Here is a 24,184-nt window from a genome sequence, read left to right as displayed (position 1 = left end):
ATATAGTTAAGTAGATACGTTCATATTCTTTTTTAATTTCTATCAAAACATTTTAAATTTATAGTAGAGGCCTTTAATAAATTAATGATGAGTAAATTTATTGCATGAATTGTGTGATTACCAATTTTCATATGCATTTAATAAAGGGAACACTTAAAAGAAAACCTTAAATTGAGGAGGTTTAAATTTAATATGAACCTCCTAAATTGCATCAAATTGCTGAGGCTTTAAATAAACCCTTCCGACTTTTATGCAATTTGTGGGGTTATGAACGCCGTAAGCCTCAAAATTAAAATTATATAATTTAAGTCGTTCACTTGATCATTTCTCCAAATTTTTTATCGGAATTGAGTTTTACTCAACTTTCAATTAATAACTAGCTTTATTCTCCAATCTTCATCATACTATCCAGCCATTTATAACTTTGGTTACTCTCAAATTGATCAAAATTACCTCATTTTCCTAATAATTATCAAATTTATCCAGATCCCTCCTTAAACCCAATCCAATTCACTAAACTAATTAAATCCATACAAATTAAACCCCCATAAACAAACGCATTGATTAACGATTAAAAGATGAAAATTGAGGTTGTTCATGAAATTCACAAGAGGGGTTTGTAAGTATTTCCTTCTTGTTGAAAGAATATTGTTTATGGAATATGCCTTAGTTCTTTTATTTTTATTTTTTTATATATAATAAATGGCTTACAGAATATTTGTTATTTACACTAGGTGACAAATCAACGTTCTTCCCTTTTTCACTCGAAAGAATAAAGTAATATTGATTAAAACAAAAATTAAAAAATCAATTTGTATCAACGAGCATCTTAAAATAAGTTGATTGAAAATAGCATAGTGTTATTCGTTCGTGTAATACTTAAAAAATACAAAAAAAAAATCACATTTAATCTTCGTTCTTAAATTTTATATATAATTTCGTCTCTGTGTTCCCAATGAACTCCAACCACAATAAAAAAAAAAAGTTTTTCTTTTTCAAATTTAATTTCAAACTAAGGATTCAAATGAGTGTTTATATCTACTTCTTTTTCTTTCATTTGTAACTAATAACTATTGTCTTCTTTTTTTGATGCCTTGCTAAAATTTACACTTGTTTTTGTTTGTAGGACAAAAACATTTCTTTTGGCTTTGCTAGCACTACTTTGTACCACGCATGTTCTTGGCGCCGATAATAATTATTTGTACATTAATATCACAATACTCCATAGCGCAACTGCCCAAGGCGCAGGTAATTAAGGATGTCAAAAGAATATGAAAAACTAAATATACTCTTAATTCTTCCAAGAAAATCAAATATTCATTTGTTTTAATTTGTCAATAGTATGTCTCGATGGAAGTCCACCAGCATATCATGTGGATAGGGGACATGGTACCGGACTTCGCAGCTGGATTATCTACTTGGATGTTAGTTACTTGATTTTTGTAATTGATTCTCATATTTGACATTACTATTGAGTCGATCACCAAATTAACTTGGAGAAATAATTCATATTTATAGGGAGGCGGTTGGTGCAACAATATCTCAGATTGTCTTAATCGTTCAACTAAATTCTTAGGTTCTACAACGAAGATGAATCAACAAGGTTTTTTCGGTGGGATACTTCATAATACCTCCAAAGAAAATCCAAGTGATGAAGCTCATATATTATTTTTACCTGTTTCTTTTGTGTGCATATGTAAAATTAAGTATACACTTGTTCTAACTGCAAACAATGTTGTAATTTGGTAGAGTTTCACAATTGGAACAGGGTGAGGGTGAAGTATTGTGATGGTGCATCTTTCACCGGTGATGTTGAACAAGTCAACCCGGTAAGAAATACACATATATATCCTTACATATATATTATTAATTATGTAACGTTTTTTGATTAAATTTTTCAAATAACTTACATTAGGAGAACAAGTTATATTTCCGAGGGGCAAGAATATTTAAGGCAATTATGGAGGATTTATGGAACAAAGGAATGAAAAATGCTGAAAATGTAAGAATATATCCTATTGTCACTATCTAGCTTCATATTCCTAATTACAAGTCATATATGTACAACTACCTTATTGTATATCAAAATATTGCCAGGCAATTCTAACCGGAACATCAGCAGGAGGATTGGCAACAATTTTGAATTGCGACAAGTTCAAAAGCCTCCTTCCAGAGAGTGCCAGAGTAAAATGTGTTGCAAATGCTGGCTTCTTCATCGACGGGTATCTTCTTCCCATATTTACGTCATGAAAATGTTATTCTACACCTTCTAATCCAATTCTCTTGGCACGTTCATGATTTACATGCAGCAAGACAATAAATGGTACTTCACATATTCAAGAGATGTATCAAGAAATTGTTAACCTACATGTGCGTGTCCTCTTCTTGTTTATATTTTTTTTTTATAGTGATTTTGGTATGCTTAACTATAAATAATAAGCTTTTCTCCTCTCTCCTTCTCAGGGATCGGCTAAGAATTTACCGTTAGCTTGCACGTCTGCAATGGAACCAAGTTTGGTAATTTCTTTAAGCTTTCGAAATAAAAACAATATCTTTAATTGTATGGTGTAGTAATATAACTATTTCCCTCTAATTATAACATTAATTTTCTTTAATTTTATATGGTGCAGTGTTTTTTCCCTCAGAATGTTGTTTCATACGTTCAGACTCCACTTTTCATTATCAACTCAGTTTATGATTCCTGGCAGGTCAACGAGACAAATGCTAATTTCTCTCAATTTAAGAATTTTATTTGTTTAATTCTTCTTTAGCTTCTATATATAATTCTGATTATTCAACAATCTTTAATTCCAGATTAATAACACTTTGGTACCTTCATACCTTGATCCTCAACATGCCTGGAAGGATTGCATCAACAACATAAGTAGCTGCACATCTAGCCAACTTCTAATTATTCGAGGTTAACATTTATCTAGTGATTAACTAATGTATATGACGTTACACATGTGTAATGACTCTTCTTCTTCTTCTCCTTTAGTTTTTATTTTTAACTTAATTTCTCATATAGCCTTCGGAGTTGAATTCTTGAAGATATTTGGTGGACTACCCCCTTGTTTTACGAGGGGTTATTTCCTCACATCTTGCTATTCTCATGGTGATATTCTATCAACGTCATACTGGTATAATACTACCTCTCCAAGGTTACTTAGTAAGGTAATGTTTGTTTGTTTGTTTTATCCATATAAATTAGTTTGAATACACATATTTTTGTTTTACAATTTTATCATATAACTGTCATAGTAAGTTTTGATTTGTTCATAACAAATTTTAATCTCTTGTAACATTTTATGTGTATATATAGACAATTGCAGAAGCTGTTGGGGATTGGTACTTTGAGAGAGCAGGATTTCAACATATAGACCCGTATCCTTGTGTTAAAAATTGCAAATAATTGTAAGTTCCGTGAAATTCTATAATGAATACGCTTGCAAGGAGATACTAATGAATTAAGTTTGTCTCTCTTCATGGTCTTGTACTTACTAATGAAGTTTTAGTACACATCAATGGATAGATGATATAGTTGTGGAGTGTGAATGTATACTAATTTATAAGATCATCCAACTATAGTATGATTATTCATTTTTAAGTCACTTATGTTGATTTAGTACTTGTATCAATAGACAAGAGTGAGCAGCTTGGAAGTAAGCATCTTTCATCTTAAATTTTTTTGAATTTGAGTTATCAAGAGAGCAAAAAAGGGTGGGAGCTCCGAAAGAGAAGTTAAAAATAAATAAATTGTATGAGTAAAGTCATTCAAATTGAACTTGTTTACTTGAGCTAATTCCATAATACAAGGTAATAAGCAATGGTTATCTTTGTCAAAATCCATAATGCTCATATAATTTTCATAGCTAGATAGATGAGTAATAACTTGTTTGGCCAAAATTTTAGAAGGTCAAAAGTATTTATTTCAAAAATTATTTATTCTAAATAATAAAGTGTTTGGTCAGGTTTTTGAGAGAAAAAGTGTTTCTATGGAGTAGCAAAAACTATTAATTTTGAAAAACACATTTGAGAAAAATAAATTTAGAAGCACTTTAAAAAAATTAGTCAAATATTAATTGTTGCTCATACGTGTTTTTAAATTTAAAATTTAATTTATGAAACAAACCGTAACCTCGACGATTTTGACCCGTGAAGACATTTTCTATCCAAAAAAAAGAAGTTTGGGGCCATTTTCTGTTGATTGTTTCAGGTAATATGAATGAAGGAACGAAGGACTGACTAATAATAAAGACTTCAGGTTTCATCGCAGTAAAAGAGAGGTTATAACATCATCAGATAGCATATTGAAGTAGTCAATTTTTGCATAATTCCCTTCCTCCTCTGTACTATTGCTTTTTCTACATATTTTCATCTTCGGCTTCTGCAATATGATTACAAAGAAATTAACACACAAAAGGATTCAAAATAAGTTTGAACCTAGAAATAACCCCATCAAAAATTTATATATCCTTCGGGCAGAGACGTGGCAAGGTGGAGGTTGATGAGTTCGGACAATTCACTAGCTTTTTCGTAGACTTTATATTTGTATTAGAAAATTAAATAAATACATGTATATTAACATGTGAAACCATAAATAAAATTGATTAAAAACCCCAAACTCCTAACTTTGGCTCAACTTATGCTTTCAGCAAATTAATCCACTCAACTCTAACTAAAATCAAAAATTGAGTTGAAATTTGCAATTCTGAACACTGATCCCATCCTCCAGCAAATTTATCCACTTCAATCTAACTAAAAATTCAAAATTGAGAAAATCTTATCTGAAATTTGCAATGCTATAAGAAATTGTATCAAATTTATTAGATGAAATAATGGTAAAAAAAGTACTCCACCTTTTTGTCTTGTTGTTCCCACTTGTGAATATTTTTGCGTCGATTAGCTTTCATATTTGCTAAGAATGCCGCCTCTGGGATTTGGCGCAGTTCTGGCAGAAGCGGCGGCGGCGGAGACAGCGGGAGAGGAAGACGGTGGTGGAGGAGAAAAGAGGTTTGGGTTGAGATTACGGGCAGCGAAAAAAAAATGAATTTTCTTGTTGCCATCTTAGTTCCTAAGGGCTATTTTTTTCCTTTCAAAAATAAAGAGGGCACATCAAAAAAAAATTAAATTAAAAGGGCAAAATCGCTCCTGATTTTCTTCTGACAAAAATTGACGTTGTTGCTGTTACGGCAGCGATTTTATTTCTTTTAACAGAATGACGTCAATTTTTGTCAGGATAAAATCGCTCTTGGTTAAGAAATGACGGAGCGATTTTATCCTTTTGGTTAAGAAAAAAATTTGATGTGCCGTTTTTGTTTTTTTTTGCAAAAAAGGTTGTCCTTTTGGCTCCGAACTCGTTAATATAGTGAGTTTACTATTTTACCCCTCTTAATTGATAAGATCCTAAAATTATTTAATTTAAAATATATTAACTCAATTAAATAAATTGAGAATATAATAGGAAGAAAATAAATTGTACTTTCTTAATTAGTCAAAACTGACACAAGTAAGAATATATAGTTTCGTCCTAATGAACTCCAACCACAATAATCAAATATAATTTCAAATTAAGGATTCAAATAAGTCTTAAAAGAAAACACTTAATTAGTGGTTTGAATAAGCATTACCTCTATATTATTTTTCTTTATAAATAGAGGTAAACTCATAGTTCTCCTTCACACCTATTTCTACAGTATAGTCATAAGGATTTCCCTCTCTAAATCCTCCTTTCAATATCATAACAATTTTCTTGCTGTTAACAACATGTAATCCTAATTATCTCAATCTGTTTCTTTTTGTTTCATTTATAATTAACAAAATATGTAAAATTTATACTTGTTTTTGTTTGTTGTAGGACGAAAATATTTCTTTTGGCTTTGCTAGTACTTTGTATAACTCGTCATGTTGTTGGCGCCGAAGATGATTTGAATGTCAATATAACAATACATGAAAGTGCAACTGCTCAAGGCTCAGGTTATTAATGTCTAAATATATATCCTTAATTCCTCAAAGAAACTAATCAGATTATAATTTGTTTTGTGTACAGTATGCCTGGATGGAAGTCCACCAGCATACCATTTGGATAGGGGACATGGTGCCGGACTTGACAATTGGATTGTTTTACTTAAAAATATAAATAAAAAGAAAAATGACTAAATTTCAAAAAAATCGATTAAACTTATGATTTAAGAGAAATCGAATTTCCAAAAGGACAGAGTCGCCACTTGATTCTTTAGTAAAAATCAAGAAAAAACTTGAGGTTTTCAAAAGACTTAAACAGATAAAATCAATTGAAAAGGGTTTGAGTTCAATGTACATTCCGAGAAGGTGTTAGGCCCTCAGAATTCCAACTAACTTGCGGTTGACCGGCGATTTGAGTAAAAAAGATTTTGACTAATTTTTGAAAGTTTAAATTAAGTAAAAGAAACTCATTTTTTATTATTTACTATTTTTTATTTACTTATTTGCATTCTTCTTCTTCTTCTTCTTCTTATTATTATTATTATATAAGTATCTCAAGGGAAATAGGACTAAAGAGGATTTTCCTAAAGGGGAATAAATTGAGTGTCGATAAAACTAATATATTAAAATAAGAACTAAATAATAAAATATATACACTTTAACTTGAAAATTGAAATGACCATCCTTGAGAATTTAATTAAATTGAACCATAAAATAAACAAAGTTAGTCAATCAATACAAATAAAATAATAATAGAAGGAAGAGAAATAATTGGACTTGGACTTCGGCCCAAACCCAATTAAATTTGCCTTTCGGCCCATTTGTCCTTCTCCAATTATTTTTGTATAAATTATAGGAACCACATATTATAAGTACTAAATAACATCATATCTCTTCTAGTTTTCTATTTACCAAAAATCCCTTAAAAATGATATTTGCGGGATACATAGCGTTGTGCACGAGATACATTAGGTTTGATACATTCTACATAGCGGGATACATAGCGTTGTACACGGGATACATTATGTTTGATACATTCCACATAACGGGATACATAGCGTTGTGCTATACATAGCTTTTGATACATTCCACATAGCGGGATACATAGCGTTGTGCACGGGATACATGCGGGATACATAGGTAAAATAAGGGATTTTTGAAATTTTTGAAATAAGTAGGGATAAATAGATATTAAGGTAAGTAAAGAAGTGTAGTTAAGTAATTTGTCCATTTTTTTTTTAAATTTCTCACTGGGCTTTGGCCCATTTTTTGCACCACCTAACTTGCTGGAAATTATTAAGGGCTTTTGGCCCTATTTCTTTATGAAAATTTGTGTATACATTCTATGTATACTGCTGTATATGGCTTGTATCCAATCTATTTTGTGTTTTTCGAAACCTGTATTTTTCATTTCCGACCCTTCTTTGGACCTCAACCTGTGGCTGCTGCGTTTTTACCATATATGTTAGCGTATATTGCCGTATATCAATGTATACAAGCTATGTTTCAGCCTTCCGAAACCTATTATTTAAGTTTCTCTTTTGTTCGAATGAGTGACAAGGCTGACTCGATAAAGAAGGTTTTGTTGGGTTCCATCCCAACATGAAGATGCAGGAGAATGTGAGTCCAATTGAACTCATTTGGAGAACAAACCATGCATAGGAAAATAATAAAGAGTATTAGTATAAAACCACAACATTATCATTCTTTGTCAAAGAAAACTAGTGCATTAAAATAACATATTATGACTAAATAACCCACCTTCAAGGCAGCATAAGAACATAACTCATGACTAAGTGAACTTTACAAAAATGTACGCATACACAACATCATCAGTAAAGATCAAATAAGAATTATCTTATTTGGACATGAACTTACTAGCCTTTGACATCTAAAGTAAGCGGACCAACCATTTTCAGCCTATCCATATGAATAAATCTTTGCAACTAACCCAACGCATATTTAGACAAATAATTGAACGAAGCTTCATTTAAAAGAGAACTCAGGATAAATAAACCAGGGAATCAATTAAAGGAAATAGATTAAGATAAGCAATGAGGACTTCAAATTAAATACTGAGTTAGCAGATAAGAGTAGTACTTTGAGCAGATTTAAACCATGAATCATAAGACAAATCAACTGTAAAAGAATCTAAAACATATGGGTTTGAACCAAACTAGGTAACTAAAAAAACTCGAGGTGAGATCAGAGGACGATCACGCATAAGCTGCATTCTATAATCGGAGATTGAAACACCAATCCTTCAACATAATAAAGCTTCACGAGGCATTAATAATCAGAGAACCCAGATCAGAGAAAGATAAACATAACATGAATACTTAGATTTACACCATACAACACACCTAAGATGAGTAAAATGAAAAGTAAAACTCAAGAGGCAACCTATGAGCTTAAACAAATAACCAACAAAAAATCACACACAGTAGGCTAGGATGAGACTGAATTTAAGCTAAAATATTAACAACATAGATTAAAAATCGAAGGCTATAGCACTAAATGGAGACGAGAGTGTAATCAATTCCATGAAACTGAATTGAGCTTAACGTAGCTTCTTTTATGTTCATAGCAAAAAGTGACCAAACTAGGATGAAATAAACAAACGATAACATTAAGGACGACATTCGATCATATACAACTTCAAAAATCCAACAAGAACAAGCTACGAAATAACAGAGACAATGATCAAGTGGATTTAGATATTAAAAACTGAAAATCATTAAGGACACTTAAATGAAAGCATGGAACATCAAAGAGCCAAATAAACCAAAATTAAGAAGAGAAATCACCTATTTCCGGATAGTGAAACGGGGACAAAACAATCTCAAAGACGATCTCACCACTTACACTAACGTGAAGACGGAAGGCAAACAGGAACCGAGACAAAATCTAAATGGCTACTTCAAATTCGAATGACTCGTAAAAGAGCAATGGAAAACACGAAAAGAAATGAAACTAAGATTATAAACGAGTCAACTTCTCTATTCTATAGTGTAATTCGAGTGTATTCAAACCAACTTTTTGCTTAAGTTGTTCTCTCTGTTTCCGCTCAAAAAAAAAAATTCCCCTTGAAGTGAGGAAGAAGAGGGCTTAAATAGAGGATTTTGAGGGCAGATTTTTTTTTGGGGGGGGGGGGGGGGGGATCTAGTGAAATTCCCTCTAGAGGATAAGGTTGGCAACGAATTTCTGCTACGAACTTGAATGGAGAGGCGTTCGATTGAGGTCAAAGGACGAATAAAGCAACACGATCGAGACACTTGTAAGATTCGAGTACGATTTGTACAAGAGGACAAGGGAGAAGAAAGGGACGCGAGACTGGGTCGAATTTGGTGGGCTGCCGGTTGTTGGGTTTTGAATTGGATTGATTTGCTGGAGTTTTTGGGTTTTCCGCTTAAAGAAGATGAACGAGTGTACTGTTTTGGGATCGATAGTATGCTTTGTTGTTGCTGGAAATTGTATTGTTAATGGGTCTTTATTAATTGAAAAGAGTGGGCTGAGAATATTTGTTGGAATTGGGCTGATTTGAATGGAAAGGGGCTGCTGAAAGTTTGAGGGAAATATTGGTCCCAAATTGGCCCTTCAATATAAGTTTAAAGACTTTGGTAAATACGTGGCTACAAATATATTACAAAAATTTAATCGATTTGAACTTAATTAGGATGGATTCAGCTATTAGTTAAATAAGACGAATTTATATTAATTAGTTAACGAGCTTCTTAATTTTAACGACATACGATAATTAATTTAATTGTAAACTAATGATTCAAAATTATAACCATAATTTAAACTAAACTAATTTAATACAATACTTACTAAAATTAAAATCTTTTGAGATGATTTTCGAAATGTTTATAAAATACACTAATTATATACAAGATTATATAAAACATATATATTACTTAAAAATTATAGAAATTATAAAATTGATTAAAAGTGACTTGGAAAAAATATTTTGAACTTTAAAAAGCTAATTATTTCAAATTGTTCAGAATTTAAGAAGCTCGTAGATTATTCCAATATTGTGGAGGTCCAAAATTGGTGTCAACAACTGTCCCTTGTTTGACTTGGATTGATGAAAGAAATCCGAGGCATTTGAAATTGACAAATCCAATTTTGATTGACCATATCTTCATCCTTTAGAATAGAGTTTTTGGAACGGACTTTAGGATTTATGACTGAACCCCGGAAATGGATTTTCTACATATCTCAGGCTATATGAGAATTCAGGTCATTTGTAGTTCGATACGCTTGATTTAACGCACGATTCTGAAAGAGTTCAAAAGTCATCTCGACATCGAATTATGAAGAGATCGAAATGCTCAAGAATAAGATTTAAGAGCAAATGATGGAATGCAACCGAGTTTTCAACATTGAGCTCGCCTAAATACCCCTTAACTTAGGGAATTAGGCGGCTTGTAGTTCGACTCAATCAGTTGAAAAGAAAATCTATTAAGCAAGATAACATTTGGTTCAGGAAGAATAATAAAATAAACCGAGTATGAAAAGGAGGCTTGCAACCTCTTAGCCATGAATGTGGTGCACTTCACACCCATAAGTAAGAACTTACACAGACATAATTTCCAATGCTCTTGGTGCATTGTCACTTAGCTTGGAAATTTGCCTTCGATAAAAATTAAAAAAAATTGGATGCGAAATTGGAACCGATAAACCCAAAGAAAAACCCACATGCCTTCTGATAGGGGTGTGGTGTGATTATGGTGAAAGTTTCTCCTCAGCTTGCGTCCTAAGTGTTTGATGCTCTTTTTCGGACTCTGTCCTAGTTTGCTGCTAAGAAAAAGTTCAACGTTGTGTTGTATCCTTTGTTTATGTCGTCCGCACTTGTGGTTTGTTTGAGAATTCATCCTCTCGTATGCTCTCGACAAATACTAAGATAAAATTCATTAGAAAAAATGTAATTTAAATAGAGAGATAGCGTCTCATACCATATCGACACTTAGTCACTCTCCTTAAACATTTAATGTAAATTCTTTCATCTTGACGTTATACCAATAAAACTTGAATCTCATATTTGCAATATAATTTTTCAAATGTACTCTTCCTTTGATACTGAAATAATAAAATATAGATTGATGTAATATATTGATGACTCTCTTGATGACGTTCTTGCAAATAAAAATAATGATGATTATTCTTCATTGGTAAGATGACGATAATTCATTGGTAGGATGATGTCAATGATATGATGATGTTGTTGCATCGATAAGATGATGATGTTGATGTTTCATTGATAGGATGATGAATCTTCATTGATAGGATGACGATAATGATATGATGATGATGCTACTTCATCGATAGAATGATGCTACTGATGTTTCATTGATAGGATAATGATTCTTCATTGATAAGATGACGATAACGATGGGATGATGATGCTACTCCATCGATAGGATGATGATGATGCTCAATCGATAGGATGATGATGATACTCCATCGATAGAATGATGATGATGATGCTCCATCGATAAGATGATGATGATGCTTCATTGATAGGATGATGATGCTACTCCATCGATAGGATGATTGACAATGATCAATTGATAGGATAATATTAATAAAAGTCCATTGGTAGGATGATGATAATGAAGAATCGCCGATAGGATAACGATGATGAAGAAGATCCGTCGGTAGGATAATGTTAATCCATTGGTAGGATAATGTTGATGATCCATTGCTAGGATAATGAAGATTCATTGGTAGGATAATGTCGATGATCCATTAGTAGGATAATGATGATCCATTGGTAGGATAATATCGATGATCCGTTGGTAGGATAATGATAATAAAGATCCGTCGATAGGATGATAATATTCCATTGATAAAATAACGATGATGTCCCTCTGGGTGATGGTATTATCTCATTTGATAATACTCCAGGAATGTCCATCTGGGCGGTAAAGACGATATCCCTCTGGGTAGTTCACATTACCGCATCTGATATCGACGAAATTCGTGAATATTTTTCAAACGTTCTTAATGCTAAAAAATGTAATACTGTGTCATCGAAGATGCTTGTATATATTAAGAGTGATACTTTCACTTGTTCCTATTTTGAGCACTTTATTTTCGTTGTGACTTATGCTTTGCTAGGAATTTAAACGAGGTATTGTTGCTCATATTCTAAACTCTTTCTTTTTCTTCTGAAAAACTTAAATGACTTTCCTGTATCTACAGAAAAGTTGTCAATTTTGGGGAGCTCCTCACCCTTTTGACTTCTCCATATTCGTTTAATGGAGAAATATGACTAACTCGAGGCAATCTTATAGACCTGCATCCACAGAAAAATTGTTAGTTTTTAAAACAAATTGATCTGTGTTGACTTCTTCAATCGCTTGCTCCTTGTCTTGCTATCTTCAGTTGATCGCTCTGATCTCTTGCTTCTCAATAGACAAGACAAAAAAATTTATGCAAAAATATTTGAAATATAGATAAAATCATTAAGAAAAAGGTTTTCAAAAAGCTGTAATTGAAAAAAGGTCATTGTCAAATGTCATGTCACGTCAAATTTAAATGAACATAATTGGTTTGAAACTTTGTGTGTCCGATAGTTTTTTCTAGAGAATTCAAAAATCCTTTAAGCTTAGGAAATTTCTGACATAGTTCTCCCGAAATCTACTATAATCGGGAAGTTTTGTAGTTGACTCTGAAATTCAAAGGTGTCGGAGATTGTTGCAGTTGACTATGAACTTTAACGATGCCAGAGATAATTTGAAGTCAGCTTTAAACTTCTAATATGCTCAAAATATTCGAAATTTACTATAAACTTCTAGTGATGCTTGAAAGAATTTTTGGGGCCATCCTAAAAAATTTATGTATGAGTCAGATGTCTTGGGGTATCTCGAACTGTTGATATATGACTAGTAGTTGTAGTGCCTACGTATCCCGTTGAGGTAGAAATCAGGTCAAACGTAGTTCCCCTCTCCAAGGTTAATAAGAAATTTTAATAAATGAACGACCGAGGTCGACACAGGCCGCCTACGTATCTCATTTTTTAGAATTCAGGTCGAATGTAGTTTAAGTATAAGGAAATAATTTTCTAATCATAAACTATTACAAGGAAGTAAAGGCTATTACAAGGAAAAGATAGAAATCGAGTCTGCAAACATGATATCTTTCAACAACATTTCACTAGATTGATGACCTGTGAGATCCAATGTTCATGCTCACCATATGATGTCATCAAACAAATGTATCGATATGTTCTCCAAGCAAACTGATGAGTTCTCTTTCTTGCGTTTTTGTCAGATAGCCATCAATTATGATTTCTCTGATGCGTTCATCATTTTCCTCATTCACTATTCTGATCTCTTCTGAATTCGTCTTATCGTGACTTTTGAACTGTCTGAACTCCTCAACCAGGTGTTTGGGTACCATAATCTTCTCATTGTAGTCCTCAAATTCATCCGCATTTATCCCATTTTGTTCATTCAGCTTATGACATGACATGATATTGACATATTTGAAAATATTTTCACTGAAATCACAGACAAATGCTATTAGATAAATATAAAGCAAGTAAAGCAAAATTTTCTCAATAAGGGAGGTTTTCGTTTGAAATAAGAAAATAAGAATTTCTGCAATGACGATAAAAATCATTTTGCCTTTTAAAAATAATAATAATATGAGGACGGAGATTAATACATAGCGAGGCAAGAGTAGAGTAAAAGATGGGTCTCGAGCCTCATTCGAAATACCACCAATTTTAGAAATAACATAGAAAATTGTCTATGTCTATCAAGACGAGTGAGAAATCAAGAGTAGAGTGGATGTCCAGTGAGGCATTTGCTCATTTGGCTCGCTGTCTAGTATGGATGATGTCTCGATTGTCTCTTCAAGCACAATATCACGTTCTTTGAACCCATTTTTTATTCTTTCCCCTAGACCATTTTGCATTGAAAAAGACTGATATGAGTGAGGCAATGATTTTGGAAAAGCTTGATCGATCTTCTGCTTGTTCTGACCCTTCTGTTGCACTAAAGCAAAAGCTTGATAATGTGTCATGATCACAAATTTAGATTTCTCTCTTTTGGTTGGAGAGGCTACAACTTTCTCAAGCTTCTCAAGGTTGGCTGAGACTGTAACTTTCTCCACATTCAAATCTTCCTCGACTTAATCATATTAATAGTTACCCCTCCATGATTCGACATGTGGTTACTATTGATATTAAGAGTGGTAATCTGAAGAGTGACGACATTTTGATCTATCAAGTCTTGAATTTTATGCTTCAAGCTGATACAATCCTCAGTAATATGCCCAGCACTTACTGAATGATAAGCACAGTGAAGATCGGGTCTATAAAGCTTGAAGTTGACATTGATATTTTTTTGTTCAATTGTCTGTATCAGGCCAGCCGATTTCAATCTCTCAAAAAGTTGTGTTCGGCTCTCAACCAAAGGAGTAAAGACTCTAGAATGTTTCTTCTCAAGTTTTGGGCGAGGAGGTTTGTAATTATTTCCTGGATGTAAACGTACTTAACGGTAGTTTGGAGAATTTTGGTGAGTTGGTGCTTGCGTTTGGAAATTTGGGTATTGTGGAGTTTGATAGCTAGGATGAGTGTTCTGGTAGTGCGGAGATGGAGTTTGGTAACTTGATTGGATATTTGAACAATTAACTGATGGAGCTTGGTAATATGGATGAGTATTTTGGTAATGTGGAGGTGGAGTTTGGTAAACAAGAGGTGAAATTTGGTAATTCACTGGTAGAGTTTGGTAATTAGGGGGTAGAATTTGATAACTCGGTGGTGGAGTTTGATAACCTGATTGGGTATAACAAACATGATATGAATTTTGTGGAGCTTGAAGATAACCTATGTAAGGTGAAAATTTTCTGAAGTGTCCTTTTCTATCAGATGCACAGGAAATAGAAGACGCCATCTCTCTTCTTTTTCAACAATCCTGAAGATTCAGTTAGGGTGGCAACACGAGAAATTTTTTCAGTTTTAAGCCCATCTTCGATAGCCTCACCTACTTGACTATCTCCATAAATTTTGCTCCTATGAGCAACATTATCCTGTCATAATACTCTGGCTCTTGAATACGTATGAACACTTCAATGATCTCCTTCTCAGACATGGGCGGTCAAACCCGGGCGGCCTCTTTCCTTTACCTATATGTATATTCACGATAGCTCTCAATGGATTTCTGCTTAATTCTCTCCAAAGAATAACGATCAGGAACGATCTCTACATTATAAGTGAACCGTTCGATGAAATCTTTAGCTAGTGCATTCAAGCTAGACCACTATTTTATCTTATGAGAAGTAAACCATTCCAACACTTCTCCACTTAAACTTCGTCTAAAGAGCCGCATTAACAAGACTTCATTCCTACCAATTCCTACGAGTTGGTCAGAGTAGGCTCTCAGGTGCGCCAATGGATTTCATGTTCCTTCGAAAGTGTCAAATTTTGGCACTTTAAACCCTTTCGGGAGGTCCAGATTCGGATAGATGCACATATCCTCATAACTCAACTTATCGACTTCAGGAATATAGTGCAGCTCTTTCATAGCTTTCTTGATCTCTTCTTTCATATTCAGCTTGCTACCTCTTCCTTTGACCTCCACTCTCTCTCATGTTCCTCATAGTGATCAAGCTCAAAACAGTTGGCATATGGTTCATTTAGAACTGGAATTTGAAAAGTAGTATTTTGAGGCAATGGCGGAGCAATGGAGGGATTCTGGGTATTTTGAGTGGCTTAGTAATTTTGGGGGAAAGTCTAGGGGTTGGTATGTTGATTTTTGTGATGGGGGAAGGTTCGGGGATGTTAACATTTTAATTTTGAGGGAGAGGGCAAACTTGTAGGTTGACATTCTGATAAGGAGGGAAGGTTTGAGGGTTGGTACCTTGAGGAGGACGTGGCGCTTGGTAAGAGACGGAGGCATGATGAGGATTTCGGGCGGTTAGGTGAATGATTGGGGGATTTTAAGCGGGGTTATAGGGTGGATTCTGAACCTATTCCGCACCTGAAGGAGGAAAGTGGAGTTAAGGTCTTCCATCTCCTGGAGGGTTGACCGAAAAAATTAAATTCAATAGATCTTGTCTTCTTTGCATTTCAACCCTCATTTCGATAATATGTTGCATCAATTGCATAATTAATTTATTTTGATTAGCAACAGTGGGCTGAGCCACAACAACATCAGTCAGGCCAATCTCTTCATTGTTATTACCCAATACTGCATTTCCTTTTTGCGAATTTTGATCGGGCAATGAATCTTTGGGAGCCTTAGATCTTGTAAGATAAGGGTGTTCAACCAGCTTATCAACACAGACCAGTTCTAAGTAACTAACAAAGAAAAATAACTCAAAATATAAACGTGTTAGTCTATGTAGATGATAAATAATACAAATATCACACATATGACCACAAACACATAAGAGTTGCTCCACTTGAAGATAAACTAGCCCACATATTTAGAGAAATGACTGAATAGACAGGAATTTGTCCATTTGATTTTGAGCTTAGTGAATCAGAAATGTCAACTTGAGTCGAGACGAAGTTGATTATCTCTTCCATTGTTATATTTCTTATTTTTAATTGATATGAAACTATATTCTCTTTGCAAGAGTTGGAAAAGATAAAATTTCTCAAAATAGAAGCCAAGCCTTGAAAAGTTGCATGCGTATCTCACGAGTGAGAATTCAGGTCTTACGTAGTTCAACCAGCTTGACTCTCCTTCGAGATAAAGGGTTAACTTCTTTTTTTCTGTTTTTCTTTGAGAAAGTAAGATTTGAAAAATGATTCGAATTTTGTTGTGAAACTAAAAACTCGAAGAGTATTTGGACGCACTTTTGAAAGTGACTTGATATTTGTGCTTGAAGGGTTCTAGAAAATAATTCAAAGAGTAGTGAGCTAGAATATCTTCAAATAAAGAAACATATTCACACAAACATTTATAACACATAAGCAAATATTGTGCGTTCTAAACAAATATGTGACCATTTTCTGTCAAGGGTAGGCCTAACGATTTGAAGAATGTATAACGTCATTTGAAACATTTCATTGCCTTAAAACCCAATTTTATACAAGTTTTACGAATAAACTGAATGGAGATACATAATAGTGAAAATGGGATACAAAATATTAGTCCCGCGTAGGGGCACAATCCTAATCTATGTTTCCATGGAAAGTTCCTTCCTTCTTGATGTTTTGTCATCTCCAGATGTCCACGCTTTTGTTTGCAATGAAAACTGGTTTCTTCTTCGATTAGAATAAAGCTATAATCTAACTCCCTAACCCAATAGACAATATTTTTTGCCAAATAACGTATATATCCTTCAAATTTAAACACATAAGTATGATTGTCTTTTATTGACCAATGAGTCAAATCGACACAAGGTGGGCTTTATAATGTGCCCAATACGCCTTGGGTGTTGGGTTAACCTAGTTCAAAATGCGCTAAAAATTGGAATTTGATTCGTTCTACGCTAGTTGACTAAGAGTGGTTTTTTAAAGACCGAGAACCCAAGTGGACAACTTAGGCTGGATTTCACGACAATCATTGGACGCATAACATACCAATAAATTGTCGATCCTTCCGAAAAAGGGTTCAGTATAAAAAGTCCGGCTGCGATTATGCATAAACCGTCCTTAATATACTATATACACAATAGGAAATGCAATGACAGTTATATCAATTTAAACACATTAAACGCAAACCAAGAATTCAACAATTAATAACAATCAGTCAAAATAAGTCAAATCTTATGGTTAGAACTTAATTAAGTCCTCAGCGGAGTCGCCATTAATGTTTTACTTAAAAATTTAAATAATAGAAAAAATGATTAAGTTTCAAAAAATCGATTAAACTTATGATTTAAGAGAAATCGAATTTCCAAAAGAACAGAGTCGCCACTTGATTTTTTAGTAAAAATCAAGAAAAAACTTGAGGTTTTCAAAAGAGTTAAACAGATAAAATCAATTGAAAAGGGTTCGAGTTCAATGTACATTCTAAGAAGGTATTAGGCCCTCAGAATGTCAGCTAACTTGCGATTGACCGGCGATTTGACTAAAAATGATTTTGACTAATTTTTGAAATTTTAAACTAAGTAAATAAAACTCATTTTTTATTATTTACTATTTTTTATTTACTTATTTGCATTCTTGTAATTATTATTATTATTATTATTATTATTATTATTATTATTATTATTATTATTATTATTATTATTATATAAGTATCTTAAGAGAAATAGGACTAAAGAGGATTTTCTAAAGGGAAATAAATTGATTGTCGATAAAACTAATATATTAAAATAAGAACTAAATAATAAAATATATATACTTTAACTTGAAAATTGAAATAACCATCCTTGAGAATTTAATTAAATTGAACCATAAAATAAACAAAGTTAGTTAATCAATACAAATAAAATAATAATAGAAGGAAGAAAAATAATTGGACTTGGACTTCGGTCCAAACCCAATTAAATTTGCCTTTCGGCCCATTTGCCCTTCTCCATTTTATTTTTTGATTTCTCACTGGGCTTTGACCCATTTTTTGCACCACCTAACTTGTTGGAAATTATTAAGGGCTTTTGGCCCTATTTCTTTATGAAAATATGTGTATACAGTCTATGTATACTGTTGTATACGGCTTGTATCCTATCAATTTTGAGCTTTCAGAAATCTGTATTTTTTATTTTCGATCCTTCTTTGGACCTCAACCTGTGGCTACTGCGTTTTTACCATATATGTCAGCGTATATCGCCGTATATCAATGTATACAAGCTATGTTTCAGCCTTCCGAAACCTATTATTTAAGTTTCTCTTTTGTTCGAATGAGTGACGAGGCTGACTCAATAAAGAAGGTTTTGTTGGGTTCCATCCCAACATGAAGATGCAGGAGAACGTGAGTCCAATTGAACTCATTTGGAGAACAAACTATGCATAGGAAAATAATAAAAAGTATTAGTATATAACCACAACATTATCATTCTTTGTCAAAGAAAACTAGTACATTAAAATAACATATTATGACTAAATAACCCACCTTCAAGGCAACATAAGAACATAACTCATGACTAAGTGAACTTTACAAAGGTCTACGCATGCACAACATCATAAGTAAAGATCAAATAAGAATTATCTTATTTGGACATGAACTTACTAGCCTTTGATATCTAAAGTAAGCGGACCAACCGTTTTTAGCTTATCCATATGAATAAATCTTTGCAACTAACCCAACACATATTTAGACAAATATTCACGAAGCTTCGATTTAAAAGAGAACTCGGGATAAATAAACCAGGGAATCGATTAAAGAAAATAGATTAAAATAAGCAATGATGACTTCAAATTAAACACTAAGTTAGCAGATAAGAGTAGTACTTTGACCATATTTAAACCATGAATCATAAGACGAATCAAATGTGAACGAATCTAAAACATATGGTTTGAACCAAACTAGGTAACTGAAAAAACCGAGATGAGATCAGAGGACGATCACACATAAGCTGGATTCTATATTCGGATATTGAAACATCAATCCTTTAACATAATAAAGCTTCACGAGGCATTAATAATCAGAGAACCTAGATCAGAGAAATATAAACATAACATGAATACTTAGATTTACACCATACAACACACCTAAAATGAGTAAAATGAAAAGTAAAACTGAAGAGGCAACCTATGAGCTTAAACAAATAACCAACAAAAAATCACACATAGTAGGCTAGGATGAGACTGAATTTAAGCTAAAATATTAACAACATAAAATAAAAATCGAAGGCTATAGCACTAAATGGAGACGAGAGTGTAATCAATTCCATGAAATTGAATTGAGCTTAACGTAGCTTCTTTTATGTTCATAGCAAAAAGTGACCAAACTAGGATGAAATAAACAAACGATAACATTATGGACGACATTCAATCACATACAACTTCAGAAAGCCAACAAGAACAAGCTACGAAATAACATAGACAATGATCAAGTTGATTCAGATATTAAAAACTGAAAATTATTAAGGACACTTAAATGAAAGCATGGAACATCAAAGAGCCAAATAAACCAAAATTAAGAAGAGAAATCACCTCTTTCCAGGCAGCGAAACGGGGACGAGACGATCTCAAAGACGACCTCACCACTTACACTAACGTGAAGACGGACGGCAAACAGGAACCGAGGTAGAATCTGAATGACTGCTTCAAATTCGAATGACTCATAAAATAGCAATGGAAAGCACGAAAAGAAATGAAACTAAGATTATAAACAAGTCAGCTTCTCTATTCTATAGTGTATTTCGAGTGTATTCAAACCAAATTTTTGCTTAAGCTATTCTCTCTGTTTCCACTAAAAAAATCCCCCTTGAAGTGAGGAAGAAGAGGGCTTAAATAGAGGATTTATAGGGCAGATTTATATGGGGTGGGGAGGGGGGGGGGGGATCGAGTGAAATTGAATTTGAAATTTAAATTCCCTCTAGAGGATAAGGTTGGCAACAGATTTTTGGTACGAACTTGAACGGAGAGGCGATCGATTGAGGTCAAAGGACGAATAAAGCAACACGATCGAGACACCTGTAAGATTCGAGTACGATTTGTACAAGAGGACAAGGGAGAAGAAAGGGACGCGAGACTGGGTCGAATTTGGTGGGCTGCCGGTTGTTGGGTTTTGAATTGGATTGATTTGCTGGAGTTTTTGGGTTTTCCGCTTAAAGAAGATGAACGAGTGTACTGTTTTGGGATCGCTAGTATGCTTTGTTGTTGCTGGAAATTGTATTGTTGATGAGTCTTTATTAATTGAAAAGAGTTGGGCTGAGAATATTTGTAGGAATTGGGCTGATTTGAATTAGGGATGGGCATAAACACTGAAAAACCGAAAATTCGAACCGAATCGAATTATTTTGGTATTTCGGTTTTTGATTCGGTGTTCGATATATGTTTTTGTATTTTTCGGTATTTCGGTTCGGTTTTTGGTACATAATTTTTGTGTTACTCGGTATTTCAGTTTACCGAAATATATTATATTATAATATATATTAATATTATATTAATTATTAATATTAAATAATAAATATTATAATTTAAAATTAAAAACAAAAGTTGGTCAAATTCAAATTTATTACTTTTCCACTTTGCACTTTACAAAGTACAGACCCATGTTCCACTTTCCATATCTACAGTGAATTGGCGTTCCCACTTTCGGCAGCACAGAAAAATTGACGTTCCCACTTCTGGCGACCAGCAGCAGCCGCCAGTCGACCAGCAGGCAGCAGTAGCCAGGACAGCAGCGACCAGCCGACCTTTCTAGTTTCCACATAGCCAGGCTCCGGCGACTACCATTATTTTTTTGTTGTCAGTATTTCTTCTTCCATTTTAAGTTAGAAAGTTTCAAAATGAATATTTTTTCTTCCATTTATTTTTCTTTCTGATTTTTGCTTTTGTTGCTAGTTAGTTTGTGAGAAAACCGAACTAACAAAAATTGAACTGAAATAATAAAAATCGAACCGAAATAAATTATTTCAATTCGGTGTTCGGTACACGTTGTTCAAGAACCGAAAATCAAAAAAATCAAAAAAAAAATTGAAAGCGAACCGAAATATCGAATGTCCAGCCCTAATTTGAATGGAAAGGGACTGCTGAAAGTTTGAGGGAAATATTGGTCCAAAATTGGCCCTTCAATATAAGTTTAAAGACTTTGGTAAATACGTGGCTACAAATACATTACAAAAATTTAGTCGATTTGAACTTAATTAGGATGGATTCAGCTATTAGTTAAATAAGACGAATTTATATTAATTAGTTAACGAGCTTCTTAATTTTAACGACATAAGATAATTAATTTAATTGTAAACTAATGATTCAAAATTATAACCATAATTTAAACTAAACTAATTTAATACAATACTTACTAAAATTAAAATCTTTTGAGATGATTTTCGAAATGTTTATAAAATACACTAATTATATACAAGATTATATAAAACATATATATTACTTAAAAATTATAGAAATTATAAAATTGATTAAAAGTGACTTGAAAAAAATATTTTGAACTTTAAAAAGCTAATTATTTCAAATTGTTCGAAATTTAAGAAGCTCATAGATTATTCCAATATTGTGGAGGTCCAAAATTGGGTGTCAACATGGATTATCTACTTGGATGTTAGTTACTTATAACTGTTTAACTGTTTAACTGTTACTTCTTTTTAATTCATTTTCATATTTAATTAGTCGGATTAACTTTGGAGAAATAATTCATATTTATAGGGTGGTAGTTGGTGCGAGAGTATCCTAGAATGTCTTTATCGTACAACTACATATCTAGGTTCTACCAAGAAGATGGGTCAACAAGGTTTTTGTCCGGGATACTTCCAAACAAAATCCAAGTGATCGATGAACCTCATATGTATTTTATTATTTTTACTTTTTTCTTTTGTGTGCAAATGTAAATTTCGTCTAACTGCAAACAATATGTTGGAACTTGGTAGTGTTTCACAATTGGAACAGGGTGAGGGTAAAGTATTGTGATGGTTCCTTTTTCACCGGTGATGTTGAACAAGTTCACCCCGTAATATATATATTATTAATTTTATAACATTTTTTCTGATTAAATTTGCTAAATAATGACATTAGGAGAACAAGTTATATTTTAGAGGGGCTAGAATATTTAAGGCTATTATGGAAGATTTAAGGAGCAAAGGAATGAAAAATGCAGAAAATGTAAGAATAATATCTCCTATTCAATTCACTTTCTACCTTTTTCGACTATCTATATCTTCTTCTTTGAAAAAAAAAAAAAAAGTTCCTACTTGACTAAATCTTGACTGTTAAAATGTTGTCAGGCCATTCTCTCAGGAACATCAGCAGGCGGATTGGCAACCATTTTGAACTGTGACAAGTTCAAATGCCTCCTTCCGGAGAATGCAATAGTTAAATGTGTTGCGGATGCTAGTTTCTTCATCAATGGGTCAACACATTCTTCTTATAATATGTGATCTCAAGAAAATGATACTCTAAATCTTTTGCTAACGATTTGATGTGTCACAATTTATTCAGGAAGTCAATCTATGGTACTTCATATACTCAAGAGATGTATCAAAACATTGTTAACCTACATGTGAGTCACTTCTTCTTCTTTTGTTTTAATAATTTTGGTGTGCTTAAGAAGTTGAATTTTTTCCTCTTTTATTGTCAGGAATCGTCTAAGAATTTGCCGCTAGCTTGCACGTCCGCAATGGAACCAAATTTGGTAATTGAAGTTTAAGCTTTCGAAATAAAAACAACTTCTCTAATTATATGCTATATTAATACAAATATTTTCCTCTAACTATAACATTACTTCTCCTTAATTTTATATGTAGTAGTGCATTTTTCCCGAGAATGTTATACCATATATTCAGACTCCACTTTTCGTAATCAACTCAATTTATGACTCCTGGCAGGTCAACAAGACAATGCTAATTTCTCTTTTTTTTTTCTTTAGCTTCTATAAATTAAATCTCAAAAGAAATTGATTCTTATGTACACTCTAATTTACTCCAGATTAATAACACATTGGTTCCTTCGTACCTTGATACTCAACATGCTTTGAAGGCTTGCATCAAGATCATAAGTAGTTGTACATCTAGCCAACGTATAATTTTCCAAGGTTAACATTTCTATGGTGATTATATGTGACGTTACATATGTATAATGACACCTCTTTTTCTCCTTTAGTTGTTCTTTAATTTTTTTTATGTATAAATATAGCCTTTGGAGTGGAGTTTTTGAAGACATTCGAGGGACTACCCCCTTGTTTTACAAGAGGTTATTTCCTCACGTCTTGCTATTCTCATGGTGGAATTCGTTTAACGTCACACTGGTTCAATACTAGCTCTCCAAGGTTATTTAATAAGGTAATGTTTGTTTGTTTGTATAAAGTTTGAATATAAATACGTTTTTGTTTTTCAATTTTATCATGGTTAGTTTTGATGAGTTGATAACAAATTTTAATTTGTTGTAACAATTTATGTGTGTAGACAATTGCAGAAGCTATTGCGGATTGATACTTTGAGAGAGCAGAAATTCAATATGTAGACCCCTACCATTGTGTTAGAAATTGAACTGAATAAAATTCTGCAACGAATACGCTTGTAGATGTTGTACCTACTGCTTATTCGATAGTATGTAGTTGATTGTACGTTGGAGCAGAGATAGTTTTTATGTTTTACACCTAAGTCCTATAAGATTTTTAATTCGTAAGTTTCT

The 24,184-nt window shown here is 33.0% G+C and overlaps 1 protein-coding gene and 1 pseudogene across 1 annotated transcript; both read left to right on the top strand.

Annotated features, from left to right (window-relative positions):
• Positions 1-351: 351 nt before the first annotated feature.
• Positions 352-3,434, top strand: LOC125827015 (pectin acetylesterase 8-like). Its single transcript, XM_049506373.1, has 13 exons — positions 352-619; positions 1,127-1,248; positions 1,342-1,424; positions 1,519-1,648; positions 1,750-1,829; positions 1,916-2,002; positions 2,098-2,222; positions 2,310-2,370; positions 2,464-2,517; positions 2,631-2,708; positions 2,815-2,920; positions 3,029-3,174; positions 3,323-3,434. The coding sequence occupies exons 1-13, from the start codon at positions 579-581 to the stop codon at positions 3,410-3,412; spliced, it is 1,203 nt and encodes a 400-aa protein (XP_049362330.1). The 5' UTR covers positions 352-578; the 3' UTR covers positions 3,413-3,434.
• Positions 3,435-4,924: 1,490 nt separating this feature from the next.
• On the top strand, positions 4,925-23,982 carry LOC125826324 (pectin acetylesterase 8-like; annotated as a pseudogene).
• The last annotated feature ends 202 nt before the right edge of the window (positions 23,983-24,184 follow it).

This window comes from Solanum verrucosum, unplaced genomic scaffold (genome assembly GCF_900185275.1).
Source record: "Solanum verrucosum unplaced genomic scaffold, falcon-dt-bn FXZP01000060.1, whole genome shotgun sequence".
NCBI lineage: Eukaryota > Viridiplantae > Streptophyta > Magnoliopsida > Solanales > Solanaceae > Solanum > Solanum verrucosum.
The sequence above is the reverse complement of the archived record's forward strand: the minus strand, read 5'-3'. Positions and strand labels throughout refer to the sequence as shown.